Source organism: Malaclemys terrapin, chromosome 7 (genome assembly GCF_027887155.1).
Source record: "Malaclemys terrapin pileata isolate rMalTer1 chromosome 7, rMalTer1.hap1, whole genome shotgun sequence".
NCBI lineage: Eukaryota > Metazoa > Chordata > Testudines > Emydidae > Malaclemys > Malaclemys terrapin.
Window position 1 is genome coordinate 7,819,912 of NC_071511.1, and position 18,256 is coordinate 7,838,167.

An 18,256-nucleotide genomic window follows, 5' to 3' on the forward strand; every position below is an offset into this window, starting at 1 on the left:
GGCCACTGTCGGAAGACAGGATTCTGGGCTAGATGGCTGTTCTTATGTTACGAGATGCCTAACTCCGAATACCTTAGTAATATTCCTGAATTGATGAGGAAGCTCTCCCAGCAAAATCACTGATATTTCAGGCTCCTCATCCAGTGCCACCTAAGGCTTGGAAGACTGTCATCACCTATTGACCAGCCACATCACAGGGGGCTTTGACACATCAGTGGATGAGAGGAAAGAGTGGACTAGTGGCTACTGTCTCTAATGGCCAGCAACTCTTTCAGTCTTCCCTAAAGAAATCATCGTCATCAGAGTCTATCTGCTTTGAAGTGGGTGACTTGGCCTTCGGTAGAGTTCATTGCTACATTTAGACTCCCACTGTGTAACATTTCCCACCCACCTCCAGTGAGAAAGGGGCAGTAGTTCGTATCTGCAATGCCATCTAAGTCAGACAGGCAAGAGATCAGAGAATTTGAAAGATAAGGTGGGACAAGAAGTGCCAGTCCTTCACATGTAATTCAACTTGGGCTTTTACCTGGTGTTCACGTGATGTAAGCAACTGACTCCATCGTTCCAGGCCAGTGCATCAGGAAACATAGAATTTGGGGTTTTTTTCCTTGTATTGTTCTGCTTTGCTTATGATGAAAAGTATGAAGATTCATTATCCTATTTTCCACAGCAGTTTTACTGAAAAAATGTCCTGGGAAAGCCGTTATTATAAAGCCACCCTGATAACTTCATATTTTCTTGCTTTAACATTTAGCCTTCTAACAATCTGCCTGTAAGTTAAAGGTCTAATTTCACATGGAAATCTAAAATGGCCCTTTGATACTGAATCATATATTAGAAATGTTAATTCTCTTATTGCTTGGAGAAAAGGCACAGATATCAGGTTATCTAAGTTGTCATGATAAGCAGAAGACTGCCTGCTCAGATAATCAGACTCTCCAAATTCCAGGGTGCCATAAGAGGATTTTATGTAAACTCACAAAATAGCTGCCAAGTTCTAAAGGAGCCAAGGGGACTTCTGTTTATTTAAGAAGTATCAATTTTAAGAAGCACAGCCACCTTTTAAATACTTCTGTAGGCACATAAGCAGAAAGAGACCGTTCTACATTTGAGAACTCAATTTTGGATAACAAACTGCACTTTCTACATGACTATTCTAACTGTAGAAAGTTTTTGACCTTTAACATTTATCCTTAAAAATGAAGTACAATATTGATATCTCCTAGAACTCAACACCTGCTCATGCCTTTCATCACTAACACCTGCTGATTCTGACGATAGAAATTACACCTGTTGTCCAGATGCACTGTGCAACTTTAAGTTCCATCACCTGTGTGCAGGTTTTCGAAATGAGAATATAAGGTCCTGTTTACATGGTAGAGTTTTACCAGTTATAGTCATATAAATACACCAATATAATTATATCAATATAACTCTCTACGTGGACACTTACTCAGGAACAAGAGTGGGTTTTTTAGGTTAGCCCAAATGCCTTTCAATGAGATAAACTAAACTGAAAAAAGCCACTCTTGTTCCAAAATAAGACTGTCCACACACTGAGTACTACTGGCATAAGTATACTAGTTTAAATTCACTCCTTAGCTTGCATAACTTTTCTGTGTGAACAAACCCTAAGAGAAGGAGCATGGGGAAATGGTTTGAGCAGGGGACTGGAGGCAGGAAATCCTGACTTCTAATCCCAAACCTACAACCAACCTGTTGTGTGGTCTTGGACATGTAATTTAATCTATGTATCTCTTCATCTGTAAAATAATTATAAGATACCTAGTTGAAAGTAGTATGATTATTTAATTTTCTAAAGTGGTAAATAATTTCTAAAACAGCAGAAAAGTGAAAAAAGTAAGAATGTCTTTCCTTACTAACTTGTAATTTACTTTAACAAAATTATAAGACAAGACTTCTTATATTCCTGTTGCAATAAAACAAAAATGCCTACAATCTCCTGAATCTCCATTGCCATAATTAAATGCAGAGGTTACTGAAGGCACTCTCCCCTCTGCTCAAACAGCTACCTTTTATTTTTGTCTCTAAGATCTACCAGACATTTTGTGTGCACAAAAATTTCTATATGTTAAATGTTATCCTGGAGATACAAAATCCATTTAGCTATCACATACAATGATGAAATTCTATCCTACAACTAAGATTGTGGAGCCTGGTACTACAGTGTGATACTAATACTCTGAATGACTTGTAATCTGTGTAAATTGCAACTAGTTCCAAGATGCTAACAAGAGCAGAGTCTGCCTAGAAAGTAAAGGTTGTCCCACCTCCCCCCATACGTATCTTTTAAGAGGAGTCAATAGCTTTTCACAAAAACACTTCTGTTGAATTAGAGAGATATGCATCATTATATTCGGATATAACGCGGTAAAGCAGCGCTCCGAGGGGGCGGGGCTGTGCACTCCGGTGGATCAAAGCAAGTTTGATTTAACGCGGTTTCACCTATAACGTGGTCAGATTTTTTGGCTCCCGAGGACAGCGTTATTTTGGGGTAGAGGTGTATAAAGTAGGGCTAGTGTGTTTGCTTGGCAATCTCATAAAGCCTAGATAAATCATTACTATTATAAAATGCTTTTACAAAATGTACTGTAAACTGGTTATTGCAGTACAATTCAAGAAAATTTGTGCATGTGATGCAGATGGAGAATATGCCAATTTGCTGAAATGCCCAACAACTCTGCAACAGTAAACATTTTACATTTAGAACAAAATGGCTACCTACTACGAGAAACACAAAATATGTGGCTATCAATCCCTTACTGCTGATGCGCAACCCGCCAGACAACAAAATGCACATGCATATTGAAGAGAAATCCTAGTTCCACATTAAAATGCTTTTATGTGTACTGTAATATGTTTCCACATATCCTTGCTGGACAGCAAAAATACACATTCTATTCTATATACATGCTATCACTGTGCTAATCATTGTAGTATCTGAGCACCTGATGTTCTTCCTCAGAGACTTTAAAGTCAGAAGAGACCATGATCACCTAGTCTGACCACCTAAAAAACCTCACCGACCCAGTCCTAGAATATTCCCCTAACCTCTGATTGAGTTACTGAAGTTCTCAAATCATGATTTAAAGACTTCAAGTTACAGAGAATTCACCATTTACACTAGTTTAAACCTGCACGTGACCTGTGCCCCATGCCGCAGAGAAAGGCGAAAAAACCCATCTCTCATATGGATACACTCTCCAGTCAAGTACAATAATTTCTAATAATCATTACACTGAATTTAGCTTTTTCTCTCTTCACAGAACAATTGAACGGATTGATTTTCTCGGATTTATTCATTGCTGGATGTTTTTTCTTTATTAAAATCCCTCTGGCTTGATACCTAAACAACATCGCTTAGGTGAGGGTTATATAAGCTACACAGTATTCTCTGTCTTCTCTGGTTGGATGAGAATAGCTTATGATTATTTTATCTGGTATGAATTTTCATGGAAAGCAAAACACAGAAGGAACACTATTTAAGGAAATGACAATTTTCTTTAAAAAGCCAATCATATATTCATGGGAATTTTTTGCGCTATTCATCAAATCTAGTCACTATGTTTCCATGACATACTCTGTCCTCTTGCTCCTGACACCATATATTTACAGAAGCAATGTGTTGAAGGGGAAAAGAAGCTACAAGTAATACGTCTTATCTTTACACTACATACTGTATAGAGGTTTTTGGAAATCCACTATGTAAGAGCATCTTCCTACTCTCTCTACTAAATTAAGTTAGTGTGCTTTCATTTAAATAATCCATTCTGAAAATGCAGACCTTTCATTTTCTATTGATTTCCGATGAAAATTAGAAGTCTGCTTTGTAGATTTGACCATTTAAACAAATGCACAATCTTCTAATCAGATGGGGCGGAGGGACAACAAGTCTTCCTCTGCTGGAGTATTTCAAGCAGTTCAGCTAGTACAAAAAGGAATAAGACTACGGCGATTACAGAGGAAGAGCGCTTTCACCACACAATATTCTGAGAACAGCTGTAAGCTGAGAAATGTCTCTTTTGTGTTTATTATCAGAGTTTCTGAAAGGTAGTAGTAATTTTTGTTTCTTCTTTTTACTATTTAAAATTAAACTTCTATCAGAAACTATAATAGCCTGCCTTTCTTCTTCCCAGAGATATTGCTGAAGAGACACAACAGAACATTCCTCAAATACTCAACAAAAAGCATCTCTTCAGCTACATGTCCTCTTTCTCTGCCAATGCCAAGACACTGGCAGTACATTAGCAACTACTTATTTTTTCTTCAACTCATGCCAAAGAAGTTTGCATAACACACTGTCTCCTGGCATCAAACAGACAGCAGAGCTCTTCATTATATGCCCTCTCTCAACAAAGCAAAGTTAGAGACAAAAAATCAGAAAATTTCCAGTAGCAGCCTTACTTACAGGATTTAATTGAAGGGTGAAAGTCTAAGAAAGCCTGGCCTGAAGGGCTACCTAAGTTTCTCTTACTTAAGCCAATAATTAAGGACATGACCACCCCACAAAAAAAGGCACTTTTGGCATCCTAGAAAAAGCAATTACCCAAAATGAGAAAATGTAATATTTCTCCTACACCTCTACCCCGATATAACGCTGTCCTCGGGAGCCAAAATAATCTTACCGCGTTATAGGTGAAACCGCGTTGTATCGAACTTGCTTTGATCCGCCAGAGTGTGCAGCCCCGCCCCCCCCGGAGCACTGCTTTACCGCGTTATATCCAAATTTGTGTTATATCGGGTCGCGTTAAATCAGGGTAGAGGTGTACCAAAAGGCGTATTTCTGCTACAGAGATCAGGTTAGAATTTGCTAGGCATTCACTTCATCATACACAGCAAAATGAAGTGTATGCCCTGGCTAATTTCAAAATATTCAGTGTTGAACAAACATTTAAAAGGAAGCAAAGATAACACATTTTCCTTTGTCACATTAATAGGATGCAATCAATCAGGAAAACACAATGGCACATACTACAGCACGTTAGTTTACAGTTGCAAGTGAACAACCTTCAATTTTTAAGGAAGAGGAAAAAATATCTTACTTTCTTAACTTTAACGCCATCCTTTGGAGTTTGCTTTGTTGCGAGATTGTACCCAATCATCTGTTCAGCAAGCTGCCCAACAACCTTAGGGCTACAAAAGAAGGGAAAAGGTCAATTTACTAACATGTATTAAAGATATTTTGATCAGTTAAAACAGCCGTTGCAAAAGCCTCAATACTATCAGTAGCATATTATTCATGTCTTTCGAATTTTAGAGACTTACTCTTTAGTTAGATGGACCCCTCCTTTCAATCCACTATTGAAAACACCTTTTCCTCTCCCTCCAGCTAGGATTTGAGCCTTTAGAACAATTTCTGTTGCCTCTGTAAGAGAAAAAAAATACACTGTTGTGCTATTAAACGTTATTTATTGAGCCATAGCAACTATTAACCTATTTCAAAAAGCAAGTAGTACAGAACTGGTAGAACATATTTAAAAACAAACGAACTAAAATTCACAACTGCTAGATAGTCTTACAGAGAAGTCAGTTTTGTTCATAATGCAACACCCCAAAAAAGTGTTAAACATCCATGAGTTACCCATTAGCTGGCTAACTATGTCGATATTTAGACAAAACATTGTCATTAATAATGTATAACCTGCTTAATAATCCCTGTAACTTGCATGGTTTGACTGCCGCCTAGTTTTTAGAACTGTTTTCAATACCTGGACCAGAGCATATGTCCTTTGAGTGGTCACATATTCACATTGTAGCAGGCAAATGTTTATGGCGAGAGAGTAAATTTCAGCCTGTGATTGAAGCCCAAACAGCAGGGATGTGGATATGGGGATGCAAGGAAGAATCCAATCTCCAAGTGCAGGCGGGGTAGGGAGCAGCTGGTACATCAATCCCTAGGCTAGAGTAGCAGCTGCTAACCCTACATGGGGGTTTTGGTCCACTTGATCCAGTGCCCAAGCCAATGCCCTTTTCCCTGGTTTCAAGCTCCCCACTTTACAGTGGAGTAGGGAAGGTCCAGCTTTGCTGTGTACAAGGGATACAGAATGCCCTAAGTACTAATTTGTATGTGTTTCCCTGACCCCTGTGCAACAAAAACAGCACAGTTCTGGGGCCTTGCACACCCTCTTCAGCCCTGGGTGACGTTCACCTGCACCCTGGGCAGAGGTAAATGGCTACTCCAGCCTCACTCTGCCCCTCCACTCTCTGTGTGGCCTTATACAGAGAAGCAGCTGCTCTCATCTTACTCTGCCTCCTTCCCCTACAAAGCCTGTGCACAGGGAAACCATCCAGCCCACGCAGCATCATGCCCAGAGTGTAACAGCCGCTCCCCTAGAAGGTGCTATGCGATTGGCCAGGGAGTTGTAAGGGAGTGGCTGGGCTGGGATGGGATGCTTAGCAGGCAGGGAAGGTGTGACACTCTCCTCCCACAAGCCAGGCTGAACACTGTGGGGAGTGGGGGGTAAGACATCTAAATCGATTGAACCTCAAGGGGGGGGGGGGGGGGGGAAGGAGGTCTGAGGCCTCCAAACTGGGAGCATGTTTGTCTCATCCACTTGTTATGTCTTCTTTTTTAGGCTGTAAACTTCTGAGGCAGGAACTCTTGTTTACTAGGTTTGCACAGTGCATATTAAAATCGGGTCCAGCATGGTTGGAATCTTTAGTGACTAATGCAATGTAAATGTTAAATAATAATAATTATGGGGGAGGAATTTACCCAAATGAACCCAACAGGACTTTGCACTGCACCTCCACTGAAACCTTATACACCCATTCTCCTAAACTACTCCCCTCTCATCAGCATGGGGAAGCCGAAAGCTCACAGATTAACTACGTCACACCAAAGAAGGAAGAAAGTTTCAGATTTGAGACACCCCACAACATCCCTGATCCCCCTCAAAGAATGTCCTGCCCCTAGAACCCTCCTTTTTCAACCATGTTAGCTCAAACATTTCAGCTGATCTCAACTACCCTGGGAGCACATAAGGAGAAAGGTGAATTCACTTGTAGCCAGCATCCATACCATTTACAGCTCTGGAAGTCAAAACCAGCATCTAATATTGAACTCACATGAACCCAAAGATACCGAGCTCTGCACTAGCTAAAGTTTTCAAATGGTCTTAAGGTACACCCAATTTAAAGTCAAGAGTAATCTGATCTGGTAATGACAAAGACATGGATAACTGCAGTGAGGTCAGAAGATCATTATAAGAATGGACATGCTGGGTCAGATCAAAGGTCCATCTAGCTCAGTATCCTGTCTTCCGACAGTGGCCAATGCCAGGTTCTTCAAAGGGAATGAACAGAACAGGTAATCATCAAGTGATCCAGCCCCTGTCGCCCATTCCCAGCTTCTGGGAAACAGAAACTAGGGACACCATCCCTGCCCATCCTGGCTAATAGCTACTGAGGTCTATATCCAAAAGAAAAAAGGTACTTACTATCTAACCTTCTAGCCAAGCACAGATGGAAAAGAAAAAGAAAGCACTCTTAACAGTGCTGCTACCATGAAGCATAAGAAATGTGTGTTAACCTATGAAGAAACAGTGTCCCCAAAAAATGTTGTATTAATGATTATTAGTCTCTGTTTTTCACAGCTAACAGGATGCCCCCACATGTGTTTTCAAGAGATGAGGTCTAGATATTAATGCATTATAAAGCATTGTCTGGAAAATGCTCATGTTTAAAACCGTTTCATGTTTTGTTCTTATGGGATCTGATGCAATTCCTGTTGAAGTTTATGGAAGGCTTTGACTTCAACAGGAGTTGGATGAAGTCATTAACTAATGTACATATTTTGTGTATGTAGTATTTGCTCAGTTACTATAGTTGACAATATAACTATTTACCTGAACATTTAACCACAAGTATAAATACAAAGTAAAAACTCAAATTTTAGGTTTCTGCTACAAATAAATATTTTTCAGAGACGGCTAAACATAGTGTTGCTAGCGAAGTGATTTCTGGCAACGACCACACACACACACACACACACACACACACACACACATTTCATATTTCTAATGTGATAAATTCCAGATTTAGGTTTACATTCTAGATTGAGGTTGGGACAATCATCAGGATAGAAAAATAAAAAAACAACATTTTACTATTAAGAATAAAACACAAGTTTTTTCACACAACTAGTAAAAGTAGCACTCCAAAGAATATCTGATTTTCAGGCTTCTCAAGACAAAAATCCCCATGCTTAGCCATCCACTAACGTTTGGCATATATCATCCTGACCCTTAAAAATATTCTCCTTGAAAATACTTCATGCATTTCAACATATTCGTGTTCCCAGCTCTCCTATTATTCATGCCACTGCAAGGCAGATAACAAGGAAATTTAAATGCAACAAAGTTTTATATCAGTGTTTTCTAAGCATACAAATTATTAAGATGAATTAAACTATAAATCGTTTCCCAACCCACAGTAGCAAAACCTAAAATCCCATGGCTGCTATGACAAAACATCTAAGTTGGCATTGTTAATGGACACTACAAGCATTTAATTAGATTAGTTTTAGTCACTAACCATCCTGACAATGAAAGCTTTGTATTTCCAATGGTAAGTGCTGTCAATTATGCATGTAATCATTACCCTTTGTACCACAGGTCTTAAGGCCACCAAGTCAATTTCACTCATAGCTTGCATGCTATATAATGAACTAATTATGGTCCTTTGGCTATAACAAAGTAAGAGAGCTGAATTAAATGCATATGTTATTATAGTCTGCCAAAAGAATATCTAGGCAATAAAATAACTGCACAAAGACAACTATCAACGTCAGAAATAAGTGCACTAAACAGTAAGAATAACTATGTAAAGGTTAGACCTGAAGTACTAATCAATACACCAGCTCAGCAAAACACAGTGCAGCAGGTTCTTCTTGCCCTAGGGGAAACCAACATGAAGTAATTTAATTTAATAGTTATTTGCCCTAGCTCTGGAAAATGAAGTAAACCAGCCAAATCTTATTTTACAGTAACTAGGCTTGATCATTCAGTATTTACCAAGTTGATTCACTACTTATTGCCACCATTTCTATTTTATTTAAAGATCTGATTTCTAGAAAAGCTCACACAAATTTCTATTTGTTTTTTGTTACCTGAATTCCCAGATTGCATTAGGAAAGACTATCCCATACAAGAAATGTAATTTTAGTCAGAATATATAAAGTGATTTAACTGTACTCACAGGATAACTGGTAAAAGAAGCACAGCTTCTAATAGATTTTGTATGGAAATATATTACACGTATATTCAGACAATAACGTTATAATGGATCTATTCAGTTATCATCTATTCAAACGGTTTTATCAAAGCTAAAAGCAATTGTAACTGCACAAATTTGCACAGTTATAAACATGTAAGACTTGAAAAGGGCCTAACACAATTAATAAAGTAACATGTCAATAGTTAAAAGCACGTTCTATGCCACTGTATAATGCAGCATTTTCAACAGCACTTTGCTTTGCAACTAAGGTCTCTCAATCAATTTCTATTTCTGTCTATTGGCTGATAAGTCTTTGTGTGAAATTAATGTAAGTGTTTTCTTTACAGTTACAAAAAAAAGTCAGACTGCTCATTAAAAGTGCATAGGTTTTGTCACTAATTCAGCAGTAAATATCTCCAAACTGTTCCATGCAGAATAAAGAAATCCTTCTGGTGATAGCCTCTGTTCTTAACTAATTACAATCTGAATAAATTTAGTATCAAAGTCTTGAAAATGTTTTCACTAGATTTTACTTTTATTTTGTTTCTCAGTTAACATTATTGGACAATGTTATTTCTGGTAATTTTCATGTCAATTTGCCTTTCTTGGTTTTGGAGAGAGGTGCAGTCAAAATATTCACATACATTTGTTTCAACAAAATCCACCTGGTTTCTAGTGCATTTCTCAGAGTTGAGGATAAAAGTCTCCAGTCCTTACTGAGGCTGTGTCTACACTATGAAGCCTATACTGGTATAGCTATGCTGGCAGAACCCTATGTCAGATGCAGCACACACCAATGGAAGAGGGTTTTCCATCGTCATAGCAACACCACCTCCCTGACTGTTGATAGAACTTTTTTCCATTAACATTGCTGCATCTACACTGGGGATTAGGGTGGCATAGCAATATAAGTCAAGGGTGGTTTTTTTTCACACTGTAGTTAAATTGAGCTAATTTTTAAGTAGAGAGAAACCCTTAGGCAAAATTCCCCACCGACTTTAAGGACCTACAATTATAGCAAAGTCCTAAGAACATTCCTAGCAAATTAATATTGTATCTAGATGTAGACATAGATAAAACCTATCTATTTTTTCAAAGAGAAAATTTAACATGTTAACATTTCAAAATGGAACAATGCTCTAAGGGACAAAAATCCTTTATATTGCATTCTACAATACATCTCCCTCTTTTCTATTAGTATTGTGAATACAAATTGCAGTGCTACACCTTGAAATTGAAATAGGCTCAGTGCTATAATGAAAGCCTATTTTGAATTAATAAAATTGGTCTTGCTTTTTGGGAACTATGATTATTCCAGTCCCTTGGAACTGCCTGCAGCAAAAATGAACAGCTTGTTTTCAGCCCACTGCTGTGTATATTTAGCTACTGGATTCTTGATCACAAAACAATGCATTGAGGACTGTGGTTTCACCTGTTACAGAGCTTGATAACTTTCCATTCCTGTTGATAGGAATATATGACATTAAATTAAGAATGTTAACAAATACATTAAAATTTGCTATAGCTTATTGAAAAATAAACCACTGTACAGAAAGAACAACATATGGCAGGATGTGTGGTTGTTCTCACATAACAATAGGAATCATGTGCCTGGTCAGATACAAGATCAAAGAACAATTTTAAACCAAAGAACTTCAAGGCTATGTTAATAAGGAACCATATGACATGTGGTTGGAGCATGGGACTGGGAGCCAGGACCTCCTGATATCAAATCCTGATTGTACCCCTGACTCATTATATGACTTTCAGCAAACCTCGTAATCGGTCTCTCACTTTCTCTGTAAACCAGGAATAACACTACTTACTTATCTCACAGGGGTTTTGTGAAAATTAATTAATGTTTGCACCAGTTTTAAAAACATAGGGATTATTCACTATTGCCTTATTCTATTTTTACCCCCATGTAAGGCACCTGAATACACTGCGGAAAGCAAGAGAAGGTGGTGAATCAAAATCCACGCAGGGCTGTGTAAGTTCAACGGAGGATGAAATTTTGCTGTAAAATTTGCTGCAGTAATATCTATTGTTATGAGTTCAGTGTACATAGCAAAATAGATGCAAGTAACCCAATGGCATGGGAACAGAACCTTGCAGTGTAATGAAGGAGAATCAAGGGCAGGACAATTGAGCCTCCTACAGAGTAAAAAGCAACAGAGGGTCCTGTGGCACCTTTGAGACTAACAGAAGTACTGGGAGCATAAGCTTTCGTGGGTAAGAACCTCACTTCTTCAGATGCAAGACATCTGAAGAAGTGAGGTTCTTACCCACGAAAGCTTATGCTCCCAGTACTTCTGTTAGTCTCAAAGGTGCCACAGGACCCTCTGTTGCTTTTTACAGATTCAGACTAACACGGCTACCCCTCTGATACTCCTACAGAGTAGTGTCTCCAATCACACTATGGACCTATTGACCCTGATGAGCACTACATAAACTTCATACAAAGAGGTCTGGATGGAAATGAATGTAATCAGCATGGCCAGAAAAATCTAAGGGCTACAATGTGGCTGGCTTCACATAGGTGGCAGAGGAGATAAGCAGCTTTCCTCTCTTGTATCCATGAGAAGAGGCTAGTCAAAAGGTGGTTGGGAAGCACAGACACTACACACACCTACCGCTGCCACCCTCCAAAAGCCAGTATGTAATGAGGACTCCTGCAGCGCATGCCCCTCAGCATTGGCTGTGGCAGTCACATCCCAGACCAAACTCTCAACCTTGAAAGAGTAAATGTTCAAACTCGGGACTTTCTACCTAGCTATTTTCAAGATCGAGCTAATCTGTTTCCCAAGAGGCTAATATGGCTACAGCCTTCTTACTTGCCCTTCTTCTTCTAAGCTGTAAGAGGGATGCAGTGGTTTAGACAGCACTCCCACAAATTGCCAGCTAAGCAAAGTGAGATGTGAAATAGTAGATGCCCATATTAAGACATATCTTCCCCTCCCCCGCTCCAAAAAAAACACAGCAATGTGTTCAGGTGTGTTAAAAGGTCTACAGAGAATGTTAAACAAGTTTTTTCTTTTTTAAACTTAAACTCCCTTCTCTGTCCTTCCCACACTATCCCCATCCCTACCTCTCGCACAACCATCTTTCTACACGAGTGTTTTCCACTACCTTTGATTTTCAGACTAGCTTCCGAAATAAGTCAGATAAATCATCCTTTTTATAACTCCGTACTCTTGAATATATTGTATATTTATTACTAAATTATAAGCCTCATTAAAACCTATAATGATAAATTAGCCAGTCCCTTGATCCTGTCACTGATGTTATTAATTGCTTTCATAACCCTTACTACACACTTCATCAGTGATAAAAATTTTAAAGCTAGATAAAATCAACTAAGCTAAGGCTCACCCTTAATACCAGACTCTTAAATCTTCTTAAAATAAGTAATCAAGTATCCAGATTTTCTGCATTTTAAGAGAATCCTAATAAAATATTTCTATAATAAATGGGTCTTCATTTGATCTAGAAGCACCAATTTCATATATTTACACACCTAGAGGCATGGGTTCTGAGGAAAAAGTTACATGTGATCATGTAATTAATGACTATCACAATGTATATACACACACCTGGGTGCAGAATTAAGGTTCACTCCTAGGGGAATTCTGCGTCACTGCGTGCACACAGAATTCATGTCCCCCGCAGATTTCTTTACTTCCCCATAGAGAATGATGGAGAAGCAAAGGGAAGCTGCAGGAGCGGTCACATGCACCTCCCCAGAAGCGAGGGCACGTGGTTTCAGGCGCCGGGAGCAGCCGCTGGTGAGGTAAATCACCATGTGTGGGGGGAGACTAGTCTGGGGATGCCTCAGCTAGTGGTTCCTACCCTGCGCCAGGCTCATCTGCTAGTCCCTCCTTTCCTCCACACATCCCTCCCCCCCCGCCAAGCCCCCCCGCCACCTGCAGCGAATAGCAGACGGGGGGCTTTGCGGGGGAGCAGGCAGTGGGGACACCATGCACCCAGCTCCCCCCATACACAGATCCTCCCACACCCAGAAAACCCCCATGGAGCCACCCATACCTAAACTCCCACCCTGCCAAGCTTCACCCCCTGCATCCAGAGCCCCCCCCCAACCCCATCCCTTCTACATCCAGACTCCCGCTGAACCACTCCCCCCTGCATCCAGAGCCACACCCCTGCACATAGATCACTCCCCCTGAGCCCCTGGCACCCAGACCTTCACTCTGCACCCGCACACACCCCTCCTCTCTCCCGAGTCCCACCCTTCCTGCATCCAGATTGCTGCTGAGCAACTCCCCCCTGCACTTACACCACCCCCTATTGAGCCCCACACACTTAGACCCCCACCATGATGAGCCCTATCCCCCTGCACCTGGACCATCCTGCCAAGCCCCCCAAACCCAGACACCCCCGAGCCCCATCAGCACACACCCAGCCCCCACACCAATGGCTGATCCCCAACAACCTTCACCTGGACTCCCCATAGAGTGCCATTCCCCCTGGAGCCAGAACCCCCCAACAAGCCGCTATGCATCCAAACCCCCAATGAACCGCCCGCACCCAGACTGCCCCACACAGAACCCTCTGAGCAAGCAGGCTAAGCACGGCAGGATCCTCACACGCTAAGCCCCTCCACACTTGGATCCTGCCTGCTTGCCCCAAACCTGGAATGGAGGCGAGGTCTGGTTGTGCGTGTGAGACTCTGTCCCTCTCACTTACTTACCTTGGTGCACCTGGTGCAGAGGAGCAGGGCCCCAGGGTGTTTCTGGGGCAGGCCCAGCCCTTGCACTGTCAGGATGAGGTGCAGCCTCACTGCTGGAGGTCTGGGGGGGCGAGGGGGGTGGGAGGGGTACTGTAGGATGATCTCTCACTTCTCTGCTGCCAGTGGCCTGTGCTTCCCACTGCCATGCTGGAGCTTCTACATTTATTTACTGACAAATAAAATGTGCAGAATTTTAAAATATTGTGTGCAGAATTTATTTTTATTTCTTTGTTTGGGCACAGAATTCCCTCAGGAGTAAAGGCTGCACAGGCTGTATTGATTTGGGCATTCTCTAACTTTTGAGTGCTTGACTTTGCAACATTAACTTGTTTCAATGTACCTTTTGGTAGTAATATACTTGGATTAAACAAACAAAGCAACTAATTGTCACCCCTACTGACAAACTCAGTTGAAGTGACATGGATTGGAAGGGCATGAAAAAGGAAATCTCCTTTTACGCCTAAATGAGGTCCCTGTGAAACAGGGCTGAAGTACATTGATGATGCAGTGCAGGAAAGCTTGCCCTGCCAGCTCTCATGCCGCATCTGTTCTGTAATAAATAAAGTTCAGTGTCTAGTGTTGTCAACCTGGCACCTTGCAGGACCAAGCATTTAATCTAAATTTGTTTGAAAGGTTATGCAAACGCTGATTATACTGGCCACTTCCCACTGTATCCTGTCAGGGATCATCTTAACACAAACTACCCACTGCTACCTTTTAAAACATTCCTTTTGTTCTGTGTTAAACTGTACTCAAATATAACGATACCTTTGTGACCATGTGTAGCCAAAATACAACAGGACATATAATACAATACAGAAATAAAACCCCTCTGTACACACACACCCCTAGATGTCACCTGCCACCCCACACGGCAACCCATATGGAATCTAATCAAACAATTACAACCCATACTCAATGGGGACCATATCTCGAAAGAAATCTTTCCTGCACTTCCTCTTCTGGCCTTCAAACGACCTCATCATCAGAAGCAAGCTCCCCACAGACCAGGATACACCAACTCAAAGTGGCTTCAGACCCTGCCAGACCAACAAATGCAAAACCTATAGACTTCTCTCCACTACTACAATGATCGACATCCCCCATAACACACCTTTCAAGATCCATGGGTCCTATACATGCCTATCACAATATTTAGTGTACCTTATACAGTGCATTAAATGCCACTACAACTATGTGGGTAAAATCAGACAATCACTACATTCCTGAATGAACACGCACAGGAAAATGACAAAGACAAAAATACCACATCACCTGTGGGATGTACACTTTTCACAAAGTGATCACTCTATATCTGACCTCTCAGTTCTCATCCTCAAAGGAAACCTGCACAAACACCTGACGATGAGCCTGGGAGCTTAAATTCATAACGTTGCTAGAAATTAAAAGTCACAGATTGAATAAAGACACTGGATTTATGGCTTATTAAAAAAAAATCTATAACCCACTAGCCATCGCCCTCTATTTCCCCCCCACACACACACACACACACACACTATGATTGGAGAGAGGTTAACAGGCCATTTCACCTGGAATGGTCCCTTGAAATGTGCTGTGTAGCTAAACAACCTGTTCCACCTTGTATTTAGTTATCACACTCCGAGTATCTTTCCCAGATCTGAAAAAGAGCTCTGTGTAAGCTCAAAAGCCTGCGTCTCTCACCAATAGGAATTGTTCCAATAGAAGATATATCACCTACCTTGTCTAGCCAAAATTTCCTCATTTTGTGGTTGTGTGTATGCAACTGGATAAATTAAAATCAGTTTGTTTAACCAAATATACTGATAAATTAAGCGATACACTATGAGAATGAAGAGATACATAAATTCCCCCACTAATTTTATTTCTGTTGTTCAGTTGACTCATGCCCTACGATTTTCTTACTTTATTATATCTTTTATTTTCAGCCATTAGAACACCTTTAAGACTGAAAACTCTGATAACGTATACACAACTAATGTTGAAATTTTTCCTTTTGTGATCTCATTGACGAGTAAAAGAAAACCACCTTAATACCGCTTTTGGGGGGGCAATCCCAGGACACGTTTCAGCATCTCCATCACAAACTGAGAAGCTGACCCATCTCAGACTTAATTGGTGCATATGCACAGAGAACCATTGAGATTTAGGACATATTCTAAACTGCAGATGTTTTAAAACTGGCATCTCCGCTGGTTATAAAACTCTTCCTGCATCTCTTGATCTTCTATTCTTCAAATGTACATTTGAAACTTGTCTATTTCCCATGTGAATATATAATATATAGGCACATTAGCTGAATATTCAAAAAGAAAAATATAACTATTTGAAGCCTGATGTGATTTAATAAACCTGAAGATTTGATGTAGTGTTGATTTAAAGGTGAGGGGAGGTTAGTAGATTTTCAGCAGGTATTTGTGCTGAACATGACTTTTTCTATTTTTGAGGAAGGAAGGGGAATACGGGGGATATATTAGGATGTGTGAATTGCCAGTTTTCTCTTTGTAGCGGTGTCTTTTAAAGTTCTCAAAACTTATAAGATTGCCATTACCCAAATATCTGAAAACTTTTTTTTTTTGTTACACATGATTTTGTTTTAATGCAAAAGTGGTTAGTAGAGTCAGGCAGCTCAACTGCATCCTAAAATCCTGACTGAATATCACAGCAGCCTTCATTATATGCAGTTGAGAGAACAGATTTTATGCAATCTGTAGTGCTGAAGTCAAGCAGTCATTAAGAACAAATACCACTCTTGCCCCTAGCTGCAATATGTACACCTGTTTTCCTGGAATGTTTTCAAAATTTCATCCTTTGTGATTATGTGCAGAGCTCTGGAGCTAAAAAAAAATCTCTCTTTCTGGAGTTTTGATTCTGACTTCTTTATGCATTACTGAACTGCAGAGCTGATGTTGGGGAACTTGTGCCTAGTGAAGCAAATTCAAAAACCAGGGAATTAACATTGCTTTGTGCATACTTCACTTTTAGGCATAAACATTATTTTAAAAAATAGCAAGAAATCCTTACGTGCAGCATACAGAAAGTGTAAGAAATCTGTGCAGCTACTCAGAGAAGTCCTATGTCAAATCAATACGCAAAGAGAGTCTACAAGATTACTGCCAAATCAAGACGTTTTAACAAATTGATACACATAGCATGACAGCCAAATACAAACAGAGATTCCTAATTTAACCCTGCCACACCATTTTCATAGCACATCTGGCTTGCTCCACCTTGCATGGTGCTTAGTAGACTCAATTCCATCACCTTCAGAGGGCAAACTGAGGCGGCTCAGTATGTCACAGAATGGAGATCTTTCTTCACCGTTTCTTTTGAGTGTCTCTGGTTCAGTATTGTGTACTACTGAGCTGGGTCATTCTCCTGGGAACATGTGGGTGCTAAAATTATCTCCATGTTAAACTATGGTGGCTTAACAGACCCAAGGGCAGAAACCAAGAAAGAAAGTATGGAGATGGCAATGGATTTACATTACAGATGCTACTCATCTCCACATATAGCACTTGTGGTCCTTGCTTCTTGGCCCGGATCCTGACATAACAGAATAAATGTCCCTTAAAAATCAAACACCACAGAGCTAGTACAAACGCTGCATTTTAGATCTCTCTAAACTTGGGTGCTGCATGCTAGCAAAACTTGCCAACCTGTGACCATATGGAGACAGCAAAGCAGCCACAATATGGAAAGTGCTAGAAAGTCTCAAGCAGGAAGAAATAAAAAAGAAAATATAATGGGTGTTAAGACCTGGACATTTACCACTTGCAATAGTGAAATTTACTGCTGTATTTCCCATTTGGAGAGCTGCAAATATCACAGATACCATAATGAAAATAAATACTACATTGTAATAAACGTCGATTTTTTAGTAGGGCCTATTGTACCTATTAGACATCTGAGGCTGAGCATAAATCCTGAGTGGAAAAGGAGAAGCAAAGAATGAAATTCATTCCTGTGCAGAGGGCTAGCAAAAGACCTATGCAGCACTTAAGTCCTATTTTGAGGATACAAGTGATGCATGGGCATTATACTGGCCCGCTGCTCAGTGGGTGAATTTCATCCAAAGAGAGTGAAAATAAAAAAGGGAATAAAAGAGAAGAAACATCTGATGTCAATTGGTTATGATGTTTCTTTCTTGTCTAGCAGAGGCTGAGTAATTTGAGATTTCTGGTGAACAGCTCATATTCATGTCTAATGCCACCAAAAATCTAGATAGCAAGGTGCATCCAAGTTTGAAGTGGACAGAGAAAACCCATTGCA

General features: G+C 40.2%; 1 protein-coding gene across 1 annotated transcript in view; it reads right to left on the reverse strand.

The window, feature by feature from the left end:
- Window positions 1-18,256, reverse strand: part of SUCLG2 (succinate-CoA ligase GDP-forming subunit beta) — a 222,894-nt gene that overhangs the window by 115,610 nt on the left and 89,028 nt on the right. Inside the window, exons 3-4 of the mRNA XM_054034186.1 lie at window positions 5,287-5,386; window positions 5,064-5,154 (exon numbers count right to left, since the gene is read on the reverse strand). Of these exons, the coding sequence (XP_053890161.1) occupies window positions 5,064-5,154; window positions 5,287-5,386 (191 nt within the window). The remainder of the gene's footprint in view (window positions 1-5,063; window positions 5,155-5,286; window positions 5,387-18,256) is intronic.